The following is a 21642-nucleotide window of genomic DNA, read 5'->3' on the forward strand; positions in this document are numbered from 1 at the left end:
CACATGTGAGGTGTTGGTAAGTGTGTGTTGGGGTAAGGAGAGGTTCATGGAAACTCTTTGTACTTTTGTAGTTTGTACAAAAACTTTGTACTTTCTGCTTTATCTTTTTTTTTCCCCACAACCCACTGTTGCTGGCTTCAATTCTTTATCTTTCTGTGCGCCTAAAGCTGCTCTAAGAAATAAAGTCCACTAAATAAAAAATAAAATAAAAAAAAGAAAAAGAAAGAAAAGATGGTGCCAGGCAGGGTGGCTCACGCCTGTAATCCCAGCACTTTGGGAGGCCAGGGTGGGTGGATCACGAGGTCAGGAGTTCGAGACCAGCCTGGCCAACATGGTGAAATTCCCGTCTCTACTAAAAATACAAAAAATATTGGCCGAGTATGGCGGCAGGTGCCTGTCATCCCAGCTTCTCAGGAGGCTGAGGCAGGAGAATTGCTTGAACCCGGGAGGTGGAGGTTGCGGTGAGCTGAGATCACCCCACTGCACTCCAGCCTGGGTGACAGAATGAGGCTCCATCTCAGAAAAAAAGAAAAGATGGTACTGAGGCTCCACCCTAGACCCGTTGGACCTGAGTTCCTAGAGCAGTGCCTGGGCATCAGCATATTTTGACAGTTGCCCAGATGCGTCTAGATGTCCAGCCAGGGCTGAGCACCCCTGCTGTGTGCAAGGCAGGAGTCGCCTTTCCTTCCTGTGAGAGGCCACTCACTCCTACGGAGCCCAGCCTGCTCCGCACAAGGCACCCCAGGGCCATGGTGGGTCACGAGGTGGCTGCTTCCAGCTCAGACCCAAATCATACCTGGTGTGGGGAAGGACAGACATGCCTCTTACACATAGTAACACAGTAAACAATCTCACATTTATCTTCGAGGGTTACTGACATCCCTATTGTCATGTGAGTTCCACATTTTCATGTCGGTTGAATTGAGACCCCAAATATTTTCAAGGACCTCTCTAATAGGAGAACAGATTCCTTTAGCAAATATTGTTTGCTTAAGTGTGCTTAAGTGAATAATGCTGCTTATAGTTATCTCCTTGTAGCAAAGGTAGATTGTTTGTTTTTGTTTTTTGGTTTTTGGTTTTTTTTTTTAGAGACAGGGTCTTGCTCTGTCGTCTGGGCTGGAATGCAGTGGCACAGTCATAGCTCACTGCAGCCTCCAACTGCTGGGCTCAAGTGATCTTCTCACCTCAGCCTCCCAAATAGTTGAGACTACAGGTGCTCGCCACCACATCTGGCTAATTTTTAAAATTTTAGTAGAGACAGGGTCTTGCTATGTTGCTGGGGCTAGTCTTGAACTCTTGGCCTGAAAGTGATCCTCCCACCTTGTCCTCCCAAAGCACTGTGATTACAGGCCTGAGTCACCGTGCTCAGCCCTGTTTATTGATATATTCTACCAGAGAAACTAGAAACATTATTTTTTGGTGTAGAGGTGTGCAATATTTTGATTTTGTGTGGGAGCGTTCTTAAACATTCTCATGATTATATTATTTTCCAAAGGAGATTGTAAAATAGAATGAACCTTCAGATTGCTTTTTGTCCTTTTTAGCAATGGGAACCCAAAGTAAAATAACATCCTGGCTGTCTTATTGTTTAATATTTTTTTATTTAGGTGATGATGCACTTCCAAATGGGTTAGACGTTACCTTTGAAGTAACTGAATTGAGGAGATTAACAGGCAGTTATAACACCATGGTTGGAAACAATGAAGGCAGTATGGTATGCTGCAGGCTTTTTACTTTCTTATATTGGAACTTTGAGTTGGGAACTTTTACACTATGACTGCATTCTAAAAGCTGATGATGGTTTCAAAATTCGGTCATTTCATTTACCTTAATTTGTTGTTATTTGTGGTTTCTCTTTAATCACCGTAGAACTGGTGATAACATGTTTTGGGTTGTTTGATAACAATGTTAACGTCAGTAATTAGGAATGATTTGGAGAATGTTCATATTAATAGTCTCTTGTTCAAATTCCTTTCAACTCTAAATCTGTAACATTCTTGAGCCTCATGGGTGGCAGGGTTAGCTTGTCCCTTGCGTTAATCAGGTGTGAATGCAGGATGTGAGCACTCAGCAGCGGCATGTTTTAAAGAATGAAAGTGATTACAAATGAAAGACTAGATCTGTAGTTAGCATTTTCCTTCTGTTTTTATGTAAGTCCCTTAGCTAGCATAGTCTTTATTCAAAGTTCTCATTCCTTCAATTTAGACCACTGCTGTTTTTTTTTTTTTTTCCTCCTAGGTACTTGGCCTCAAGCTCCCTAATCTTCTTGGTCGTGCAGAAAAGGTGACCTTTCAGTTTTCCTATGGAACAAAAGAAACGTCGTATGGCCTGTCCTTCTTCAAACCACGGCCCGGAAACTTCGAAAGAAAGTAGGAAGCCCAACAGATCATTGAGTACACTGCCTGATAGAAAAGTTAAAATAGGTGGCTTATTTGTGAAAAGAACCATGACAGAATCAGCTGCCACTTCTGCAGTAACCACATACTATAGATTTCCTCTTGAAGATGAGCCCCACGGGCGTAGTGTTAAATCTGTTGATTTAAATGTGTGCAAGTTCTAATCACTGTTTCAGCTTTTAAAGCTCTATCCCATTGTCTCCTAGTTTCTCTGTAAACTTATATAAAGTTACTGGACAGTTCCCTTGGAGCTCACTGCGGGAGACGGACAGAGGAATGTCAGCTGAGTACAGTGTGAGTAGCATTTCAGTCCTTCCCTCTGGGCTTGGGGGAAAACAGGGTGCCTTTTTCACTGATTCCCAAAGGCAGCAAGAGGGCAGCGTGGAGAGCACAGGCCCTTTGCCCTCTGCACCAGGTACCTCCTGGCCGGGTGCCTCTTCTCTAGCCGAGTACAGGCTACCAGGGACCCGAGAGTGGCTGATGCCCATGTTAGCAGCTCCTTAACCTGGTCCTGACTACCTGAGGCACTATCGGTTGTCCCTCCCCATATGTGTGGAGACCAACAGTTTCTCATAGTCAGCAGAGTTGGTCAGATCACTGGAAGTTTTCTTTTTTTTTGAGACAGAGGTTTGCTCTTGTCGCCCAGGCTGGAGTACAATGGCATGATCTCGGCTCACTGCAACCTCCGCCTCCCGGGTTGAAGTGATTCTCCGTCACCATGCCCAGCTAATTTTTGTATTTTTAGTAGAGATGGGGGTTTCCTTATGTTGGCCAGGCTGGTCTCGAACTCCCGACCTCAAGTCATCTGCCCGTCTCAGCCTCCCAAAGTGCTGGGATTACAGGCGTGAGCCACTGCGCCTGGTCTGGAAGGTTTCATTTTTGGTTCACACCTAAGTTTACACCTAGAAGGGTGTGATTAAATGCCACCATTGGAATTCATATCATTTGGCCATTTTGGGGCTTTATGATAACCTGCTCTTTTTTTTTCTCCTTCCTTTCGCCACTGCTCCTGACTCCTCTTGTTCTGGGCTTTGGTTCATGCGGAGAGCCCTGAGATAGAATACTATGTAAGAGTCGTTCCCCACATGTGGTCTGCAGACCAGCAGCATTGACCTCAGCTGTGGGCTTCTTAGAAATGCACATTCGCGGGCTCCACCTTGAGCTGCCAAGTCCGACTCACAAAGAGTGGGGCCCAGGAAGCTTTAAGTGTGCTCTCCCTCCAAGAACCCAGCAGAAGCCCTGAAGGCGACCACCTGGGCTTGACTCCCCCGTCTCCCTTAGGGCTGTGCGACCTCAGGCAAATGACTCATCTGTGAAATGAAGGACAGGAGCGCGCGGCCTCCCAGGGCCGTTGTGAGGGTTGGGTGAGAGGCGTGGTAAAGCTCCTGATGCGGCGTGTGGCGCAGTGCAGGTGCTTGAGGTGCGTCAGTGCCCCGGGCGTCTGGTCCTTGCAGACCAAGGCCAGGAGAACTCAGAGCACACAGAGCTGGGCCGGGTAGATTCCAGGTTCAAGATGGAGACGGGAGAATCCGGGCACATTTGCACTTTCCTTTCCTTTTCTCCAGATTTTCTTGTCTGGAAGGGAGCAGCCCTCAGACACCTTTCTGCTTTGATACCGTCCTCGGATGCCCTCTGGTGGGGCCGTGGAGGGGACACCGGGGCACACGCGGCTCTCTCCAGCCTACTATCCTCCAGCAGGTCTCCAGGTGCCTGTGTGCACCCACAGTGATTGGGCTCCCGGGAGCTTAGCCACCCTTCTCCCCGGTGTCGTGCTTCATCTCTTTCTAAGCCTTTTTAAAGAGCAGATTTTTAGGAGAGTAGAAATACCTTATTTTTTTACAAGGAATAGCAGAGATGAAAGACACCAAAGTGTAGACTCGGCCCTCGGATGGGTGCAGGTAGAGGGGAGGAGGAAAGGGGAGGGCAGGGACCTTGTTGCTGGCAGCCCTGAAGCTGAGCTCCTAGAGGAGCGGACCAGATCATACTCAGTGGTATCCTTGGGGCCCATGTCAGGCCTTCTAAGGAATGAAGAAATGATTTAGGAAGCTCTACACCTCCCGTAGGCATTTGGGAAAGTGCCTGAATCCAGGTGGCCCTAAGTGTAGAGATGGCGGCTGTGCAGGCTGCCCCTCCTGTACCATCTCCCCAGTGCCTGGCATGGTGCCCTGTGGGTACTGAGGTGGGTGCTTCTCACCGTGAAGGCGGGATGGAGTGTTCTGGGCCTGTTGGTGACCTACTCACCCAATGGCCTGGAGTTCAATTGCAAGCCTGAGGGCTAGAGAGGGCCCAGCATGGGATACCCCTTGGGGAATGTGGGGTGACGTGGCTTCCTTGTGAGAGTTAAATCACTGTCCTACCACTTCCCAAAGCCATGAAACATCGTTCACTGTTCAGAAAACATTTCTCTGAGATAGAAATCTAAGCTTTACTGTCCTGGCATCAGGAAAGAGAGTGTCAGGCTGGGAAGCAGATGCCACCTGCTTGGACCCCAGAATTCACCCGGCTCAGGCCTCTGTTGCAGGAAGGATCCCTCGCCTCCCATGTAACTCTCGTCTCTGCCGCCTTTTCTCTGGGCCGGTGCAAGTCACTGGGTTGCCAGGCCTGGCTTCAGACAGGGTCGGGTGGACCAGGTGGGGTTTGCACCATCAGATCATCTTAGGTGTCTTACCCGTTACAAAGAAATGGGAAAGAGATGGCGCCTGTCAATGACAGAGCTGCCTGCAGCCCTCAGACCAGCCCTGTCCCTCACCTGGGGTGCAGTCCTGCTACTTAGAGCAGTACTGCCTTTGATTCCGTTCACAGCTTTCACCCTTTCTTCCTTTGTCCTTCTTCCCTCTGGTTTTCTCTTCCCCTTCTCTTCTTCCCGTTCTCCCTCTCTCTCATCATTAAAAAAAAATGGTATTTAGTTCATTGTTTCGTGATGCCTCATTCCAAAAAATGATTGGCAACAACTTCCTAAGTATGTGTGGTCTGGAAAGATGTCTCATCTCCATGTTGCAGTTTCCCATATGGAAGACCAGCCACACTGTCAAGTGGGAAGGCGTGTGGCGAGAACTGGGCTGCCTCTCCAGGACGGCATCATTTGCTGTTCGAAAAGAAAGCGGACATTCACTGAAGTCATCTCTTTCGGTAACAGTTTCTCTTAGCTGGAGTAAATGATTTTGTTGATGGAACCATGCTATGCATTGGGAAAACAGTCTTTGCCAATATCAGGGCTGACTGAGAAGCGTCACCCAGATGGGGTGTCCACAGTGGCGGCCCCCACTCCCCGAGGGCTTGTGGTGTCCTGCCTCGTGTTGTCCTTTCCGAATCGTGTCAGTGGTAACAGGAAGAGGTGTGCTTCAGAGCTGACTGTGGAATTTCAGCTTTCAAAAAGAAGGAGGAACCTGGCTGAGCCGGCTTAGGCCAGGGCGTTGAGCCCCTTGAGAGAATGAACCCAGTGGTGGGTGTTCAACTCCCACGTAGTGAGCAGGAATTGTTTATTCAGTTGAAGCTCAAGTCTCAGTGTGGACGTCTCAGTGTCCTCCTATGTAAGATAGAGACAGTCACCCTCACTTCCTCCAAGGGCTCTGTGAACACGAAATGACATGATAGTTGTAGAGTGCTAGCATGGTGTGGCCCACGTGCTGTGAGTGCTCATGGTTATCTAACAGAACTTCTTAAAGTGAAAATATCCCCATTCAAATTTCTTTCAGCACGCCATGGTCATCGATTCTCGGAATTCTTCCATCTTACCAAGAAGAGGTGCTTTGCTGAAAGTTAACCAGGTAGTGTTGTTGCACCTGTGACCCCCGAAGGGTGAGGGGAGCCAAGCTTTGGACAGTAGATAAAGTCCCGGCGGGCTGGGTGGGCCTGGGGGTGGGCCGACCCACAGAGTAATCGCACGTGCAGTATCGCTTGTGAAGGTCGCCGGCTCCACTCTCAGGGCTTCCAACTGGGAATTGCTCCCTACCTTCTGCAGTTCAGTCTTGTGCCTTCACAGAGCCCAAGGTGGGGGCAAGGCTGTGGCATCCTTGATGAGGGCCTGTGATAGGCCAGGAGGAGGGCTGTGACTTGGTGTTACCTGAGAAAGAGTGTCTGAAAGCAGGAGTCACCCCTCAACGGCTGCAGGGCAGGTGCATCATGGCAGCAGGAGGTGCTGGAGGAATGGTCTTCACCACCTTAGAGGAGCGTGCTTCTCTGCTGGTGTTGGAGGCGGGCTGTTAGTCTGTCTTGTTGGAGGCAGGGGCATAGTTCTTTACCATAACGTACCTACAAGGTGCAGGCACAGTGAGGAGCCCACCTTGGTGGCTTGAGAGTGAGGGCAGCGGGGGCTGCACTGAACCTTGAGGCTTCCCCGAGCAACTACCCTCACTCTGGCCAGTCGTAGTTAGGTGTTGTCGAGCAGGGCAAAAGTCCTGGGATGCCTGACCTTCAGTTTCAGAGGAGCAATTAGAAATCAGGTTTTTATACAAAATAGCCCACATTGTGAAAGGTCAGCTGAGTTTTTCCCCAAATGCCGATGAAGCCAATGAGCCAAGCTGCCCGTGCTGAGCTCTGTGTTCAGACACTCAGGTTGCCAGTGCTCCCTGCACACAGCCAGAGGGCAGCCTCCGCACCACTTGGATCTGCTGATCCTCCATCCCAGTCCGTCCACTGTTGCTGTCTGCAACAATTAGGATGTGGCTTCTAGGAGATAGAATTTTCTGTTGCCTTTAAAAAAAATACAAAACGGCAAAATTAAATCCTGATGCAAAAACATGATTCTGTAGCCCCTGTAATAAGTCTGTTTGCTCCCTTTGACCTGAGTGCTCCTTCCCTGCAGGAACTGGCAGGCTACACTGGCGGGGATGTGAGCTTCATCAAAGAAGATTTTGAACTTCAGTTGAACAAGCAACTCATATTCGATTCAGTGAGTATCTAACGGACGCTGGCACCTGTACTGTCAGCCCCTACTTTGGGGATCTTACCACAGAATCTTAGCTCCTGAATATCTAAAGCACAGAGTGGAATCCTGGGCGGTAATGCTTAACCTTTGATGTTTCCAGTTTAGCCAGATTTGCAGGTAGTCTGGGGAGAAGCCATAATTATTTTCTTTTAAAAGTAACCTCTGATGGCTGGGCGCGGTGGCTCACGCCTGTAATCCCAGCACTTTGGGAGGCTGAGGTGGGTGGATCACAAGGTCAGGAGATCGAGACCATCCTGGCTAACACGGTGAAACCCTGTCTCTACTGAAAAAATTAGCTGGGTGCGGTGGTGGGCACCTGAAGTCCCAGCTACTCGGGAGGCTGAGGCAGGAGAATGGCATGAACTCCAGAGGCGGAGCTTGCAGTGAGCCGAGATTGCGCCACTGCACTCCAGCCTGGGCGACAGAGAGACTCCTTCTCAAAAAAAAAAGTAACCTCTGCTAATCGTTACACATAGGACCATGAGAGAGCCCCTCCCCGTTTATCATCTCAGGGCCTTGGAGGAGGGGTGGCTGGAGGACAGAGGGGTGTCTCCTGCCCTTGAAATGCTGTTCCGTGGGCCTTCTGAGTCTTCACTTTGCTGGATCTACAGGGCTCTGGGTGCTTTCAGAAATTGTTTTTTTTTTTTTTTTTTTAATCTTTAGTCCTGTTGGGTCAGTTTCTCCTGATTCACTCAGGAGTGAGGAGTAAGTGACTGGATTCTGGTCTTGCCAGAGGAGCCCCAGGCTGGGAGGACACCTGGCATATTTCTCACGTCTTCCCAGCACCCAGTGGCTGGGGGCAGCTCTGCCCTGCCATTGCTGCCTGGGCCCTTATCTACCTTAAAACTTGGGGGCAAGGATTGAGTTTTAATGAAATGGTGCATGCGACTGTTTCTAGAGAGCTCATTTTAAAATAATTTGTTACTGCCCTGATTCAGCCCTTAACTCTGCACTTTGAACTTGGTTCCTGCCTTCCTCTGCCCCTGCCACCACAGGCCTCCTTGTTGTCCGGCGCGGTGAGCCCATCCTGATCCCTTCTGCGGCACTGGATGTTGTCGCCTGCTCGCCTGTTCTCACTTTATCTCTCTTGTTTTCTTGATTCATCATTGCTGTGCTCTTCCACTCCCCAGTTTTCTCTTCTCAGGGCCCTTTCTGCCTCATAGGCATGGCTTGCCCCTAGATCCCTGTAACCAGCTCCCCACACTGCTCCTCTCCGGGACAGTCTCCTACAGCCCTGTGGCTGCAGCTGCCGCCTGTGCGCAGCAACTCTGGTTCTCCTGCCTCCTTCCTGGGCCCAGACTCCAGTGCTCCTGGCTGTCTTAGCCCCTGCCTTACAGACACCTCACATCAACAGAGCTCATCGCTTTCCCCCCAAATCTGTACCCACGCCTGGGCTCCCCATCCACTGACCTGCACAGTGCACCCGGCTGCCCTTGAACTTAACTCCCTGGCTGCTCTCAGTCCTCCCCTCAGCCACCTGCCACCCACTGGGTCCTGCCTCTCCTCCCCTCAGCACTGCCCATCCGCACTGAACTGACATCACGTTCTGAGTCGTCTCTGCTCCTCTCCCACTCCCTGCCTTCCCCTTCCCCCTCTCCACACTATGGACATGTTAGTCTTTTTGAGTCATCTCTGCTCCTCTCCCACTCCCTGCCTTCCCCTTCCCCTTCTCCACACTGTGGATGTGTTAGTGTTTCTGAAACACAAGCCTTACTGTATCGCTTTCCTACACAAACTGCTTGTGCTGTTAGGGTGCCTGTAGCCCTTGATCCTTTATCACTGTGCCTGTCTCATGCTTCGGCTCTGTGGAAATACTTTTTGTTTCCCAGAAGGCATTGGCTCGCCCTGACTCCCAGGCACTTGGATTTACTCTGTCTGCCGCTGGCTGTAACTCCCTTTTTTTCAGTTGTTTCCTTGGCCTCCCGCTCCCTGCCTTTAAGATTTTGGTATAGGTGTGTCTCCTGCAAGCCTTCTTCAACCTCCTAGATGGAAGTGGGGGCTCCTCCACTGTGCCCTAGCTCCTGTGCTTATCCTGTGGTAGTGCCCATCCATCCACCCACCCATTTACCCATCCATCCATCCACCCATCCACCCACCCACCCACCCACACACCCATCCATCCATCCATCCATCCATCCATCCACCCACCCACCTACCCACCCACACACCCATCCATCCATCCATCCATCCATCCATCCATCCATCCATCCATCCACTCATCCATCCATCCACCCACCCACCCACACACCTATCCATCCATCCATCCATCCATCCACCCATCCACCCACCCAGCCATCCATCCATCCATTCATCCATCCATCCATCCATCCACCCACCCACCTATCCATCCATCCACCCATCCACCCATCCACCCATCCACCTATCCATCCATTCATCCATCCATCCATTCGCCCACCCACCCACCACTCATCCATCCACCCGTCCAACACATGTATGCTGGCTGTCAGGCACTGTGCAGGCACTAAGAATATATCAGTGAACAAAACCCAATTCCTGCTCTCAAGGAACTTCCATTCCTGAGAAGGGAAACCTATAAGCTAATATCTTTATATATAATTGAGGAGGTGGTGACAAGTGTTGTGAAGAAAAATAAAGCAGAATTAAGGGGTAGAAAGTGACCAGAAGGGGATGCTGTCTAGTTAGGATGGTCAGGGAGGGTGACTAGTAAGGCAACCTCTGAGCACAGCCCAGAGCACCGGTGAGGGAGCAAGTGTGGAACAGTGGGACACCTCGGGCGGGAGCATGGATTCCAAGAGCAGTAGTGGCAGGAGGGCCCTGGAGGCCGGATGTGGGCTCTTGCTTCCACTCTACATGAGAGGGAAGCCCTGGAGCCTTCTGAGCGGAGTCCGGACACCTGGCTGAGAAGAAAATGCCAGCTGCTGTGGGGCCAGAAGCTTGTCCTTCCTACAGAAGCTTCTGAGAAAGCCATTTCTGAGCAGCTTGGAGGGACATAGACATTTGCAAGGCAGAGAGTGTGTGAGGCTTGGCCAGCCACCCGAAAACATGGGGTGCAGGGGAGCAGGAGAGCCTCCACCTGGTTGAGGACATTGTTGAGAAGGTTTTGTGGCGTGAAGATGGGCTCACTGAGCCAAGACTGGCTACTGCCTCCTGCCCTTTGAGAGACAGGGTTCTGTCCTTGAGAGTGGAGATGGGAGTGCGTCTGTGCACTGGGGGAGCCTTGCAGCCGGTACCTTCTTTCAGCCTAAAATGCCATGTGCCCTGAATCCTTCCACATTTTGAGGCCGCGGCAAAGAGGCCTGAGCAGGTGCAGGGGGCCTGGCTCCCTCCTCCCTGAGGCCTTGGCTCGTGCTGCTGGGCGTCACTTCCTGTCGCAGAGCAGGGGCCTGCCCGGTGTGCGAATGGAAGCCGGGCCCTGCTCGCCTTCGGTGTGTCTTGATTTGGACTTTGGAATTGCATGTTTTAATAGAATCCACATGGCCCTTCGAAGGGTAGCTCTGCAACAGAACAAGCCAGGCATCCTCCTGCGGCCCTTGCACCCTAGCATGGAGCTCTGCACGCCACGGGCGTTCAATGTGTGGCCAGTTTGCTAGTTGCTGATGTTCCCTGGAGTGAAAGGAATGCTGGGAGAAAACAACCATTTGTTTCTATTTGAACAGGTTTTTTCAGCATCTCTCTGGGGCGGAATGTTGGTGCCCATTGGTGATAAGCCGTCAAGCATTGCTGATAGGTAAGTACTAATCAATGAATGGATAATTTGCACATATTGTCCTTTGTATCTTTTCAGTTGTTTTTTATAAGATATTTTAGAGAAGTTTATTTAGGAGAGCATAGTATTTCAAATTTTCCTTTAGTATTTATGTTTAAGCTAATTTCAAAATATTGGGTATACTTCACACTTAATATTTTTTGCTTTTGTTGGGGAAGTTACTTTATTATATTAAAAATGTATTGTTCCCTTTTGATTATGAAGGAATGCAGTTCATACTCATTGCAGAAATGCAAAAATGGAGAAACACTTAAAGAAATTAGAGAAATCACTCACCAAGTCATGAGAAATTCTTTATAAGCAGCATTGTAGTGGCATATGTTCATTATTTGCATATACCATAACTTTTTAGCCTACCGTGTATTTTTTGATATTTTATTTGTTTCTAATTTGTGATTTTTATAAATAACACTGTGAATAATAACTTTTAAGATAATTTGTTGTTTATTTTATTTTCTGTGGAATTACTCTCTCAAAGTAAAACTCATAGTATTGCTGGGTGCTGCTTTTAGGAAGCTTACAGCAATTTATACCCCTGCCAGCAGGGTATGAACTTGTACTTGTTGCTTCGAAATACTAATCACTGTCCTCTAGGGCAAAAAACTTTTTTTTCAACCCTGCATTAGTTAAAATGTACTGGTACAGCCTTTTTGGATGGTGGTTTGGAAGTAGAACAATTTTAGATTTATAAAATCTGGATCCTAACAGTTTCACAAAACTCCATGAATCTAATTTACAAAAGTACTTTTCTAAGTGTGTAAAGATTTATGTGTAGAAGGATGTCCATTGTAGCATTGCTGATAAATAGCAAAGAATTTGAAACTGCCTTATATAAGTTCCCCAGTAGGGAAATGATGAGATTCTAGCACAACCATTCCAGATCTATGTAGTTATTAAAAATAAGGAGATATGTGTTCATAAGTTAAAATTTTGCACATGAATATGTTTAGTGGATCCCTTTCCAGCGTGCATGCAGGTGTAGCACCGAGGGCCTGGGAAGCCAGCCACCAAAACAGTGACGGTGGGCACCCCAGAGCCTGGGATGCAGCAGGCAGAACGATTTCACTCGTTATGTTATATGCATCCTGGATCATTTGAATTCAAATGTGTGATTTATCATTTATTTTTTATTTTATTTATGTATGTTTTTTGAGACAGAGTCTTGCTCTGTCACCCAGGCTGGAGTGCAGTGGCACGATCTCGACTTACTACAACCTCTACCTTCTGGGTTCAAGCTATTCTCCTGCCCCAGCTTCCCAAGTAGCTGGGACTACAGGCACCCGGCGCCACGCCTAGCTAATTTTTGTATTTTTAGTAGAGGCGAGGTTTTACCATGTTGGCTAGGCTGGTCTCTAACTCCTGACCTCAGGTGATCTGCCTGCCTCAGCCTCCCAAAATGCTGGGATTATAGGCGCGAGCCACCGCGCCTGGCCTGATTGATCATTTCTTTAAAAATGGAGCTTGCTGTTTGTTTTTGCAATTCATGTTAATGGGGTATTCAGAAAAGCCTTGCTTAGAAATCCCAAGTAGTAAAAACACATTGATAGGTTTTAAAACTCAAATTAAAATGAAAAAATTCATAAAGGCTTTTATGTGGTAGGAAAACCAGAAAAAGCCGCGCCCTGTTCCCTTTGTGCTGTTGCAGACCTACAGGGTGTTCTTAGCCTCCCGCGGCCTCAAGGGTCAGAGGGCTCTGAGGGCACCTGCTGGGGCTGTGTCCTTGGCTGCCTCTTGGCTGGAAAGATTACACAGAATTTCTCTTGTCATTTAAATTCGTTTTTTAGTAATTATCATAATCTAAAATCGGGTTCTAATATGCTGTTCAATTTTTCAGAAAGTGGATGGGTTTTTATGTAATTAATTTTTAATTCATGCTTTTCATATTATTCAGATATGGTTGGTGAGACTGTGACAATCCAGTTCATTAGGGAACAAGAGGAGCTCATATTTAAAAATTATAAACCTAAGAAGAATTCTTTTTTGGTCTATTTCTAGTATTATAGCCCCCCTTTTTGTAATATTGGGATTATACTATTAAATAATTTGTATCCTGCTCTTGTTCGCTTAATATCGCACTGTGAGCCAGTAGGAGGCCCGCCATGAAAAGGAACTGCGTCATGAATTCTCACAGACAGCAGATGGTTCCTTTGTGAAAGACAGTTTGCCCTGCCCCTCTCTCCTAGTGTCTTTCTTTGCATCTTGTGTCTCACCTGCATCTCCAAAGTTTGCAGCATCTCCTTAGGTGTTGAGATTTTTATGAAATTCCCCTGTAGTGTCACCCTCTTGGTCTTTCTCAAAAGTTTTGCCTTGTGAAAATGCTGTCGATAATCTAGTATCGAATGTGAGTCTGACATGTGCTTCCTACGCGTTCCGTGTGTCCTGTCGTTTCTCACCTCCTGACTTCCTTCTGACCTGTGCCGTTTTGTCCTAGGTTTTACCTCGGAGGACCCACAAGCGTTCGCGGATTCAGCATGCACAGCATCGGGCCACAGAGCGAAGGTCTGTCCTTTCCCGTCATGGCGCCAAGGCTAGAAGGCTCGCGTCTCACTTTGGAAATCATGTACCTGTTATTAGCTTACAGCGATAATAGACATTCCTCTTTCACAGTGGTGGAATTAGCACCTAACACAGAACTTATCATGTAGCAGGTGTAGAACATTTATTGAGAGAATTGTAGGAAAATGAGAAAATATATCTGAGCAAAAACTCTGTGAAAATGACCTGCAATCCTACCCAGAGAGAACACGTGTAAACATGTTGTTGTCCGTTCCCTGCAGGTTTGACATGTGCCTCCTACTCTTCCCTTGTTTACATATTTTTTTTTTTTTGAGACGGAGTCTCGCCCTGTTGCCCAGGCTGGAGTGCAATGGTGCGATCTCGGCTCACTGCAACCTCCGCCTCCTGGGTTCAAATGATTCTCCTGCTTCAGCCTCCCAAGTAGCTGGGATTACAGGCCCCCGCTACCACATCCAGCTAATTTTTGTATTTTTAGTAGAGATGGGGTTTTACCATGTTGGCCAGGCTGGTCTCAAACTCCTGACCTCGTGATCCGCCTGCCTCAGCCTCCCAAAGTGCTGGGATTACAGGCGTGAGCCACCGTGCCCGACCCCTACGTATTATTATTAATATTATCATTATTATTTTGAGACAGAGTCTCGCTCTGTCGCCCAGGCTGGAGTGCAGTGGCACGATCTCGGCTCACTGCAAACTCCGCCTCCCGGGTTCACACGATTCTCCTGCCTCAGCCCCCTGAGTAGCTGGGGTTACAGGCACACACCGCCACGCCTGGCTAACTTTTTATGTATTTTTAGTAGAGACGGGGTTTCATTATGTTGGCCAGACTGGTCTTGAACTCCTGACCTCGTGATCCACCCGCCTTGGCCTCCTAAAGTGCTGGGATTACAGACATGAGCCACTGCGCCTGGCCCCTATGTATTATTTTTAAACCCATTTCTCTCATCACCTCTCATAAAAATGTAACAGTATATTTTTATGAGAGTAAATGCCATTTTTAACAGCTACATATTTCATATTGACATCGTATAATTATATTTTAGTTAATAGGCTTAATTTATTAGAGCAGTTTTAGGTTTACAGAAAAGTTGGGCAAAAAGTACAGTGTTCCTGTATAACCCCCATAGCTTCCTTTATTATTAGCACTTTGTGTTAGGATGCTTCATTGGTTAGGATTGGTGAAGCAATATGATAACCTTATTAACTCAAGGCCATAGTTTACATGAGGATTCACTCCTAGTGTTGTATCTTCTGTGGGCTTTGACAAATGCATGATGTCCTGCGTTCACCATTCCAGGATCACACAAAGTGGCTTCACTGCGCTAAAAATCCTGGGCTCCCTTCATCCCTCCCAGCAGACCACTGGAAATGACAGGTCTTTGAACTATCCATGGAGTTTTGCCTTTTCCAGACAGTTTGGGAGTTGGGATCATACAGTTTGTAGCCTTTTCAAGTTGTCTTCTTTTCCGTAGTAATTTGCACTTAAGATCCCTCCGTGTCTTTCTGGGACCTGATAGCTTGTTTCTTCTTGTTGCCGAATAATATTCCTTTGTCTGGAAGTACCACAGTTTGTTTGTCCATTCAGCTGCCGAAGGACAGCTTGGTTTCTTCTAGTGTTTGGCAGTGATGAGTAAAGCTTCTATCAACATTCATGTGCAGGTTGTTGTGGACAGCTTCTGGGACATAAGTTGTCACATCAGCTGGGTCAGTGCCGGGGAGCGCAGTTGTTTGATCACGCGTTAAGAGCACGCCTCCCCTTCGTAAGGAGCTGCCAGGCGAGCTTCCAGAGTGGCTGCGTCCTTTTGCATTTCCCCAGTGAGGAAAGAGAGAGAGAAAGTTTATCATCTTAATGGCTGCGTGTTTTGTCTTATGACGCACTATTATCTTTTTAAAGACCAAATCCCAAGCTTTGGACATTGAGTTTGTGTTTTTTTTTTTCTTTTATGATTATAAAACAGTGTATTCACCTTCTAACTGAATCTTGGTACTCATCTGTAAGTTTTATTTATTTATTTATTTTTTCTTTCTTTCTTTTTTTTTGAGATGGAGTCTTGCTCTGTTGCCCAGACTGGAGTGCAGTGGCGCAATCTCAGCTCACTGCAACCTCCACCTCCCAGGTTCAAGCGATTCTCCTGCCTCAGCCTCCTGTGTAGCTGTGGTTACAGGTGCCCACCACCGTGCCCGGCTAATTTTTGTATTTTTATTAGAGACGGGGTTTCTCCATGTTGGCCAGGCTGGTCTCAAACTCCTGACCTCATAATTTGCCCGCCTTGTCCTCCCAAAGTGCTGGGATTACAGGCGTGAGCCAGCACGCCTGGCCAAGTTTTACTTGAATATGAAATTCTAGATGTGAAATTGCCAGATCTTTTAGGGCTTTATCATACTTTCTGGGAAGGTTGTCTCATTTATACTCCTGGAACCGTCTCCGACATGCAACATCCGTCAGAGGTATCTCCACATGCTATGGAACTTTAAAACATCATTTAAGTGGATGTATATTATTCCATTATTAAACATTCTCCCCTGATTTTCTTAAATTTTTTTTTTTTTTTTGAGACGGAGTCTCGCTCTGTTTCCCAGGCTGGAGTGCAGTGGCGTGATCTCAGCTGACTGCAACCTCTGCCTCCCAGGTTCAAGTGATTCCCCCTGCCTCAACCTCCTGAGTAGCTGGGATTACAGGTGCCCGCCATCAGGCCCAGCTAATTTTTGTATTTTTTAATAGAGACAGAGTTTCACCGTGTTGGCCAGGCTGGTCTTGAACTCCTGACTTCAGGTGATCTGCCCGCCTCGGCCTCCCAAAGTGTTCGTATTACAGGCGTGAGCCACTGCGCCCAGGATTTCTTAAAATCTTCAGCACCTTTGTTGCTTCCATTTTTATGTCATTATAAGCAACAACTACACTCTGCATAAAGTTTTGTCGAAAGTATATATTATTTCTTTTCACTTGTATTTAGAGTGCTTCATTAGAGTGTAATTTTTAAGAAAAGGAACCTAAGTTTTTGATGGTTTTATTTCATCCGTTTATTATAAGCAAGTGTGATATGCCGAGTCTATGAGAGCTGAGCCTTTACCTACCTGAGAAGTAAGGCACGCTGGTGTTCCACTCACCACCTCCGTGCGGTTGGCCAGACTCTGTGGGCAAGGATGTAAATTGCTATAATTTTTTTGTGAAAGTGGTTTGATGTATCAAGAGCCTTAAAATGTGTATATTCAAGAATTGTTAGTAATACTATTCATTAATAGCCCCAAGCTGGAAACTGGAAACCGAAATGCCCATCAACAGTAGGAAATGGTCAGATAATTAGTGGTATCTCCTACTATAATGAGGAAGAACAAGTTACAGGCACTGGCTGAATGATGGCATGAGTAAATCTCAGGAACATGTCGGGGGGGAAAAGCTAGACCCAGAGGAATGCCTCCTTTAAGATCCCATTTATAAAGCTTGGAGGCAGGTGAGGTGGCCTGTGCTGTGAGCGGATGGGGCAGTGGCTGCATGTGGTATGGGCAGCAGGTGGTGGTTAGAAGGGAAGGCAAGGCCTCGTGTGGGGTGTGCTTGGTTTCTTGGTCCTGGTGCTCTCTGGGCAGATGTGTTTCAGATATAGAAATTCATTGAGCTGTACACTTAGGATGTGTATACTTTCCTATATGTATACACAATAAAAGCTTAAAAAAATACATGTTTGTGCCAGGAAACTCATCATAGGTTAAAGTCCGTCATAAAGGAGTTAGAAACCAGTATGACAATAGAAGAGAAATAGATCATTAAATATTGGTCCACCTACGTTGTTTTTCAGGCATAAAAATCCTATTTTCAAGGAAGCTAAAGCGTTAGGAGAAAGTGTTTACAATATATTAAAACTGAAAAAAAGTACGACTGGAAACTGTGTGTATATATATATAGAGAGAGAGAGAGACAGAGCGAGCAAGCACCACATTTTATTGGCTTGCTTATTTGGTTTTACATTTACATTATAATCCACTAGAAGAAAGGACATCGGGATGTTAGCTGTTTATTTCTGAATGGTAGAAATTAAAATATTTTCCTTTTTTTCTCTTTATGTTGATCAGATGTTCTACAATGAGTATATTTAATTTTTATGTTCAGAATAAAATCAGTTATTTAAGAAGAGAGAGGAGGAGTGGTTTCTGGGAAACAAAAAACAAGGTTGTTCTCCTGTAATTTGTTCATTCTCTGTTCCCATCAGAGCTCTCGTGTTGAAAGGGATTAAGGAGATGTTGGTGTCTTTTTTTTCCTTCTTCCTCTGGATTGTGAGGAACTGAAGTCTTTAAATGAATCAGCAGTTCATTCCTTGAAGTTAGTCTTGAAGACATCAGTATTTTCCCATTTCATGCTCTGTCATTTTGTATTAGAGGAGAGTAAGACACTTTATAAATGGTATTTTGCAACAAAGTATAAACCTTTGGGTTGTATGTTTTCTGTTGCTTTATAGTTTAAAATGGAATGGACAGGAACGTTTTTAGAAATATGCAAATACATGCTCTCAGTGGATAGGCTTACACTTTGGCAAAAGTAACCTAAATCCAAGCGGTCATGAACCATTGAGAATCGTCTCTTCTCTGAAGACACTGAGCTGGAACCTGGTCTCGCTGTGCAGTGGGTGGCAGGCAGCCTCTGCCTTTTGATTAATCGTGTGCAGCTGTCTCCACACACTGCAGAGACGCTTTCTGCATTTTGTCTCTATTGCGCTCTCGAAAATTTGGCAAAATAATGCATTTCATTTGCAGGTGGAAGTGATTTGGTCATCTACATTTGTGGATAAAGTCATTGTCATGAGACTCATTTCTTCAAAGCATTTCACAGATACGATGAATGACAGAGCGCATTCCTTCCTCAACAACATTGGCTTTGTTTGCCTCCTCAGTTAAATCAAGGTGTGAAACAAACCAGGAGAAAAAGAAAGATTATTTAAAATGAGGCCATCAGTATCAGGAATGAGAAGAACAGCTGCTTGCAAACTCCAGCACTGTGTGGCTTTGTGTACAGGACAGAAATCTTGCTTCTGTAAGTTGTGGAAAGTTAACGTGACGTTAATCTTGTTGGACCTTGTTTTTGTTCTGCACCCCTCCCTTGCTTAGGAGACTACCTAGGTGGAGAAGCGTACTGGGCCGGCGGCCTGCACCTCTACACCCCGTTACCTTTCCGGCCAGGCCAGGGTGGCTTTGGAGAACTTTTCCGAACACACTTCTTTCTCAACGCAGGAAACCTCTGCAACCTCAACTATGGTAAAACTTGCGCTATTCAAGAAACCATTGTAGTACAGTTGTTTTCATGTTTAAAAGCACAGTACACAAAGACGTGTCTGTCTTTTTTTTTTTTTTTTTTTTGAGACGGAGTCTCACTCTATCGCCAGGCTGGAGTGCAGTGGCGCAATCTCGGCTCACTGCAACCTCCACCTTCTGGGTTCAAGTGATTCTCCTGCCTCAGCCTCCCGAGTAGCTGGGACTACAGGCGTGTGCCAACATGCCTGGCTAATTTTTTGTATTTTTAGTAGAGACAAGGTCTCATCATGTTGGCCACGATGGTCTCGATCTCTTGACCTCGTGATCCACACTCCTTGGATTCCCAGAGTGCTGGGATTACAGGCGTGAGCCACCGCGCCAGGCCATGTCTGTCTTTTTAGATTACATAGTCATTAAAGTTAGAGACTGTGCCTTACTTGAAAAAAATTCTTACAACACCTAACATAATGCCCAGCATTAAGGGGTTGGTTGAGCGAATGAAGCATACAAGAAAAATAATCATCTAATGCCCTTACGAAGAAAAATCTGTTTGTCTATTTAATAAACAAGTCATGATGGCCACAGAGCTGAGTAGGATTGGGTGCCTTCCTTAGGGAGCTCAGGTCCAGAAGAGACTCCCAGCAGATGCCTGGGTGCTAGGGGTGCCTAGAAAGCTTCCTAGAAGGCATGGAAGTCTCCAAGCTGAGACTCAGAGTGGGACTTCCCAGGTGGTCAGGGGATGGGGAAAAGTCATTCTAAGCAGTGGGAACAGAATATGCTAGGCCCAAAGAATTGAGAAGGCGTGGCTTATTCTGGATGTGAGTAAGTATGGTTCCAAGTCCTCTCTTGACTTAGGTTCTAATCTCACTTCATGCATCCTTGTTAATCTCTAGGCCTGGCTTTAAAAACAACTGCAGGGCCCAGCAAGGGGGAGCCAGGGCTTGTCTGGGAGAGCTGGGAGAGCTTGGAAGGACGGGCACGCACTGTTGCTCACACGTCTTTCTCTTTTCAGGGGAGGGCCCCAAAGCTCATATTCGTAAGCTGGCTGAGTGCATCCGCTGGTCGTACGGGGCCGGGATTGTCCTCAGGCTTGGCAACATTGCTCGGTTGGAACTTAATTACTGCATCCCCATGGGAGTACAGACAGGCGACAGGTACGTGTTGGGAATTATTTTTCACAATCACATCCCACTCTCCAGTAATTCTATTTTGTTTTGGACGTGGTTAATTTCATCAGTGGCTTTTAAGCTTGAAGATTTTAAGAGAAATTAAATAGTTAGCAAAATAATGAAAACACATGTATTTTCCTCCTTTGGGTTTTTCTTCATCTGGTTGGGAGGAGCAAGTGTGAAGCGTTGCCACCCCCTCCCTCAGGCGCTTTGTACTTGTTGTTCCCGGGGTAGTGGGAGCCCCTGCGAGGGTCTGGCTGGAGGAATTGACAGGTGATTCGGTTCCTGCGTGCTGAAAACAGAAGGCAGTGTTTTGAGCAGTTGACTTTGCAGGCCAGGGTCTCTAGGAAAGTTGGGGTGAGTGAAGTTTTGTTCCTGACCACAGAGGATGCGATCTTGAGAACCCCTCTCTACAGCAGAGGAACCCACCTTCTTGGCTTTTCTCCACCCCTTATTTTATTGAGGAAAGATTCCCTAAATGTTACATGGGTGAATATGGTATAGGGCTAGTCACACAGTTATAGAAACAAATTCTATTTCTTACATGCATTGTGTAAAATTTTTTTTTTTTTTTTTTGAGATGGACTCTCGTTCTGTCACCCAGGCTGCAGTGCAATGGCACCATCTTGGCTCACTGCAACCTCTGCCTCCCAGGTTCAAGCGATTCTCCTGCCTCAGCCTCCTGAATAGTTGGGATTACAGGCATGCGCCACCACACCCGGCTAATTTTTTGTATTTTTAGTAGAGACGGGGTTTCACCATGTTGGTCAGGGTGGTGTCAAACTCCTGACCTTGTGATCTGCCTGCCTCGGCCTCCCAAAGTGCTGGCATTACAGGCGTGAGTCACTGCACCAGGCATTTTTTTTTTTGAGACTGGGTCTTTCTCTGTCACCCAGCTGGAGTGCAATGGCCTGATCATGGCTCACTGCAGCCTTGACCTCCTGGGCTCAAGTGATTCCCCTGCCTCAGCCTCCCAAGTAGCTGGGACTACATGCCAGGCTAATTTTTGTATTTTTTTGTAGAGACAGGGTTTTACCACATTGCTCACCCAGGCTGGTCTCGAATTCCTGGGCTCAAGCCATCTGCTCGCACTGGCCTCCCAAAGTACTGGGATTACAGGTATGAGCCACCGCACCCAGCTGCACTGTGTAAATTTTAAGAGATTCAGATGTGTTTTCATTATAGTGTATCTCAGTCGGCTCAGGCTGCCATCACAAAATACCATGGAGTATTTAAGAGTGACTTAAACAACAGATGTTCATATTCTGCCAGTTCTGGAGGTTGGAAAGTCCAAGATCAGGGTGCTGGCAGGTTTGGTTGCTGTTGGGTTCTCTTCTTGGCTCGCAGATGGCAGCTTTGCCACTGTGTCCTCACTTGGAGGAGGAAGAGTGCAGGCTAGTGCCCCGATGCCTCTTCTTATGCGGCTCCTAATTCCATCATGAGGGCCCCATCTTCATTACCTCATCTGCACCTCAGCACCTCCCAAAGGCCTGCCTCCAGGTATCAACACTATCCTGTCAGGGTTAGGACTTCAGCATGTGGATCTTGTGGGGACATGAATATTCAGTGCACAACAGTGTTCATACTGTGTCTTAGTTTTGTATATGCATTCACAGCACCCCAGCCTATGTTTTTTCTCTTCATTTT

The 21642-nt window shown here is 47.0% G+C and overlaps 1 protein-coding gene across 6 annotated transcripts in view; it reads left to right on the forward strand.

Annotated features, from left to right (window-relative positions):
* The window catches only part of SAMM50 (SAMM50 sorting and assembly machinery component), a 51425-nt gene that overhangs the window by 16462 nt on the left and 13321 nt on the right, over positions 1-21642 (forward strand). For 5 of the 6 annotated variants that reach the window (XR_010139540.1, XR_010139541.1, XR_010139542.1 and 2 more), the window contains exons 5-14: positions 1608-1714; positions 2239-2369; positions 2603-2690; positions 5397-5525; positions 6092-6163; positions 7201-7287; positions 10962-11032; positions 13503-13570; positions 18683-18829; positions 19839-19980. Coding sequence is in view for 3 of the 6 variants with exons in the window: in XM_002831240.5 (XP_002831286.2) it covers positions 1608-1714; positions 2239-2369; positions 2603-2690; positions 5397-5525; positions 6092-6163; positions 7201-7287; positions 10962-11032; positions 13503-13570; positions 18683-18829; positions 19839-19980 (1042 nt within the window). In the remaining 3 variants the exon portion in view is untranslated. Of the gene's footprint in view, positions 1-1607; positions 1715-2238; positions 2370-2602; positions 2691-5396; positions 5526-6091; positions 6164-7200; positions 7288-10961; positions 11033-13502; positions 13571-18682; positions 18830-19838; positions 19981-21017; positions 21136-21642 lie in introns of those variants that run through there. The other variant, XM_054543772.2, reaches the window with a different exon arrangement.

Source organism: Pongo abelii, chromosome 23 (genome assembly GCF_028885655.2).
Source record: "Pongo abelii isolate AG06213 chromosome 23, NHGRI_mPonAbe1-v2.0_pri, whole genome shotgun sequence".
NCBI classification, from domain to species: domain Eukaryota; kingdom Metazoa; phylum Chordata; class Mammalia; order Primates; family Hominidae; genus Pongo; species Pongo abelii.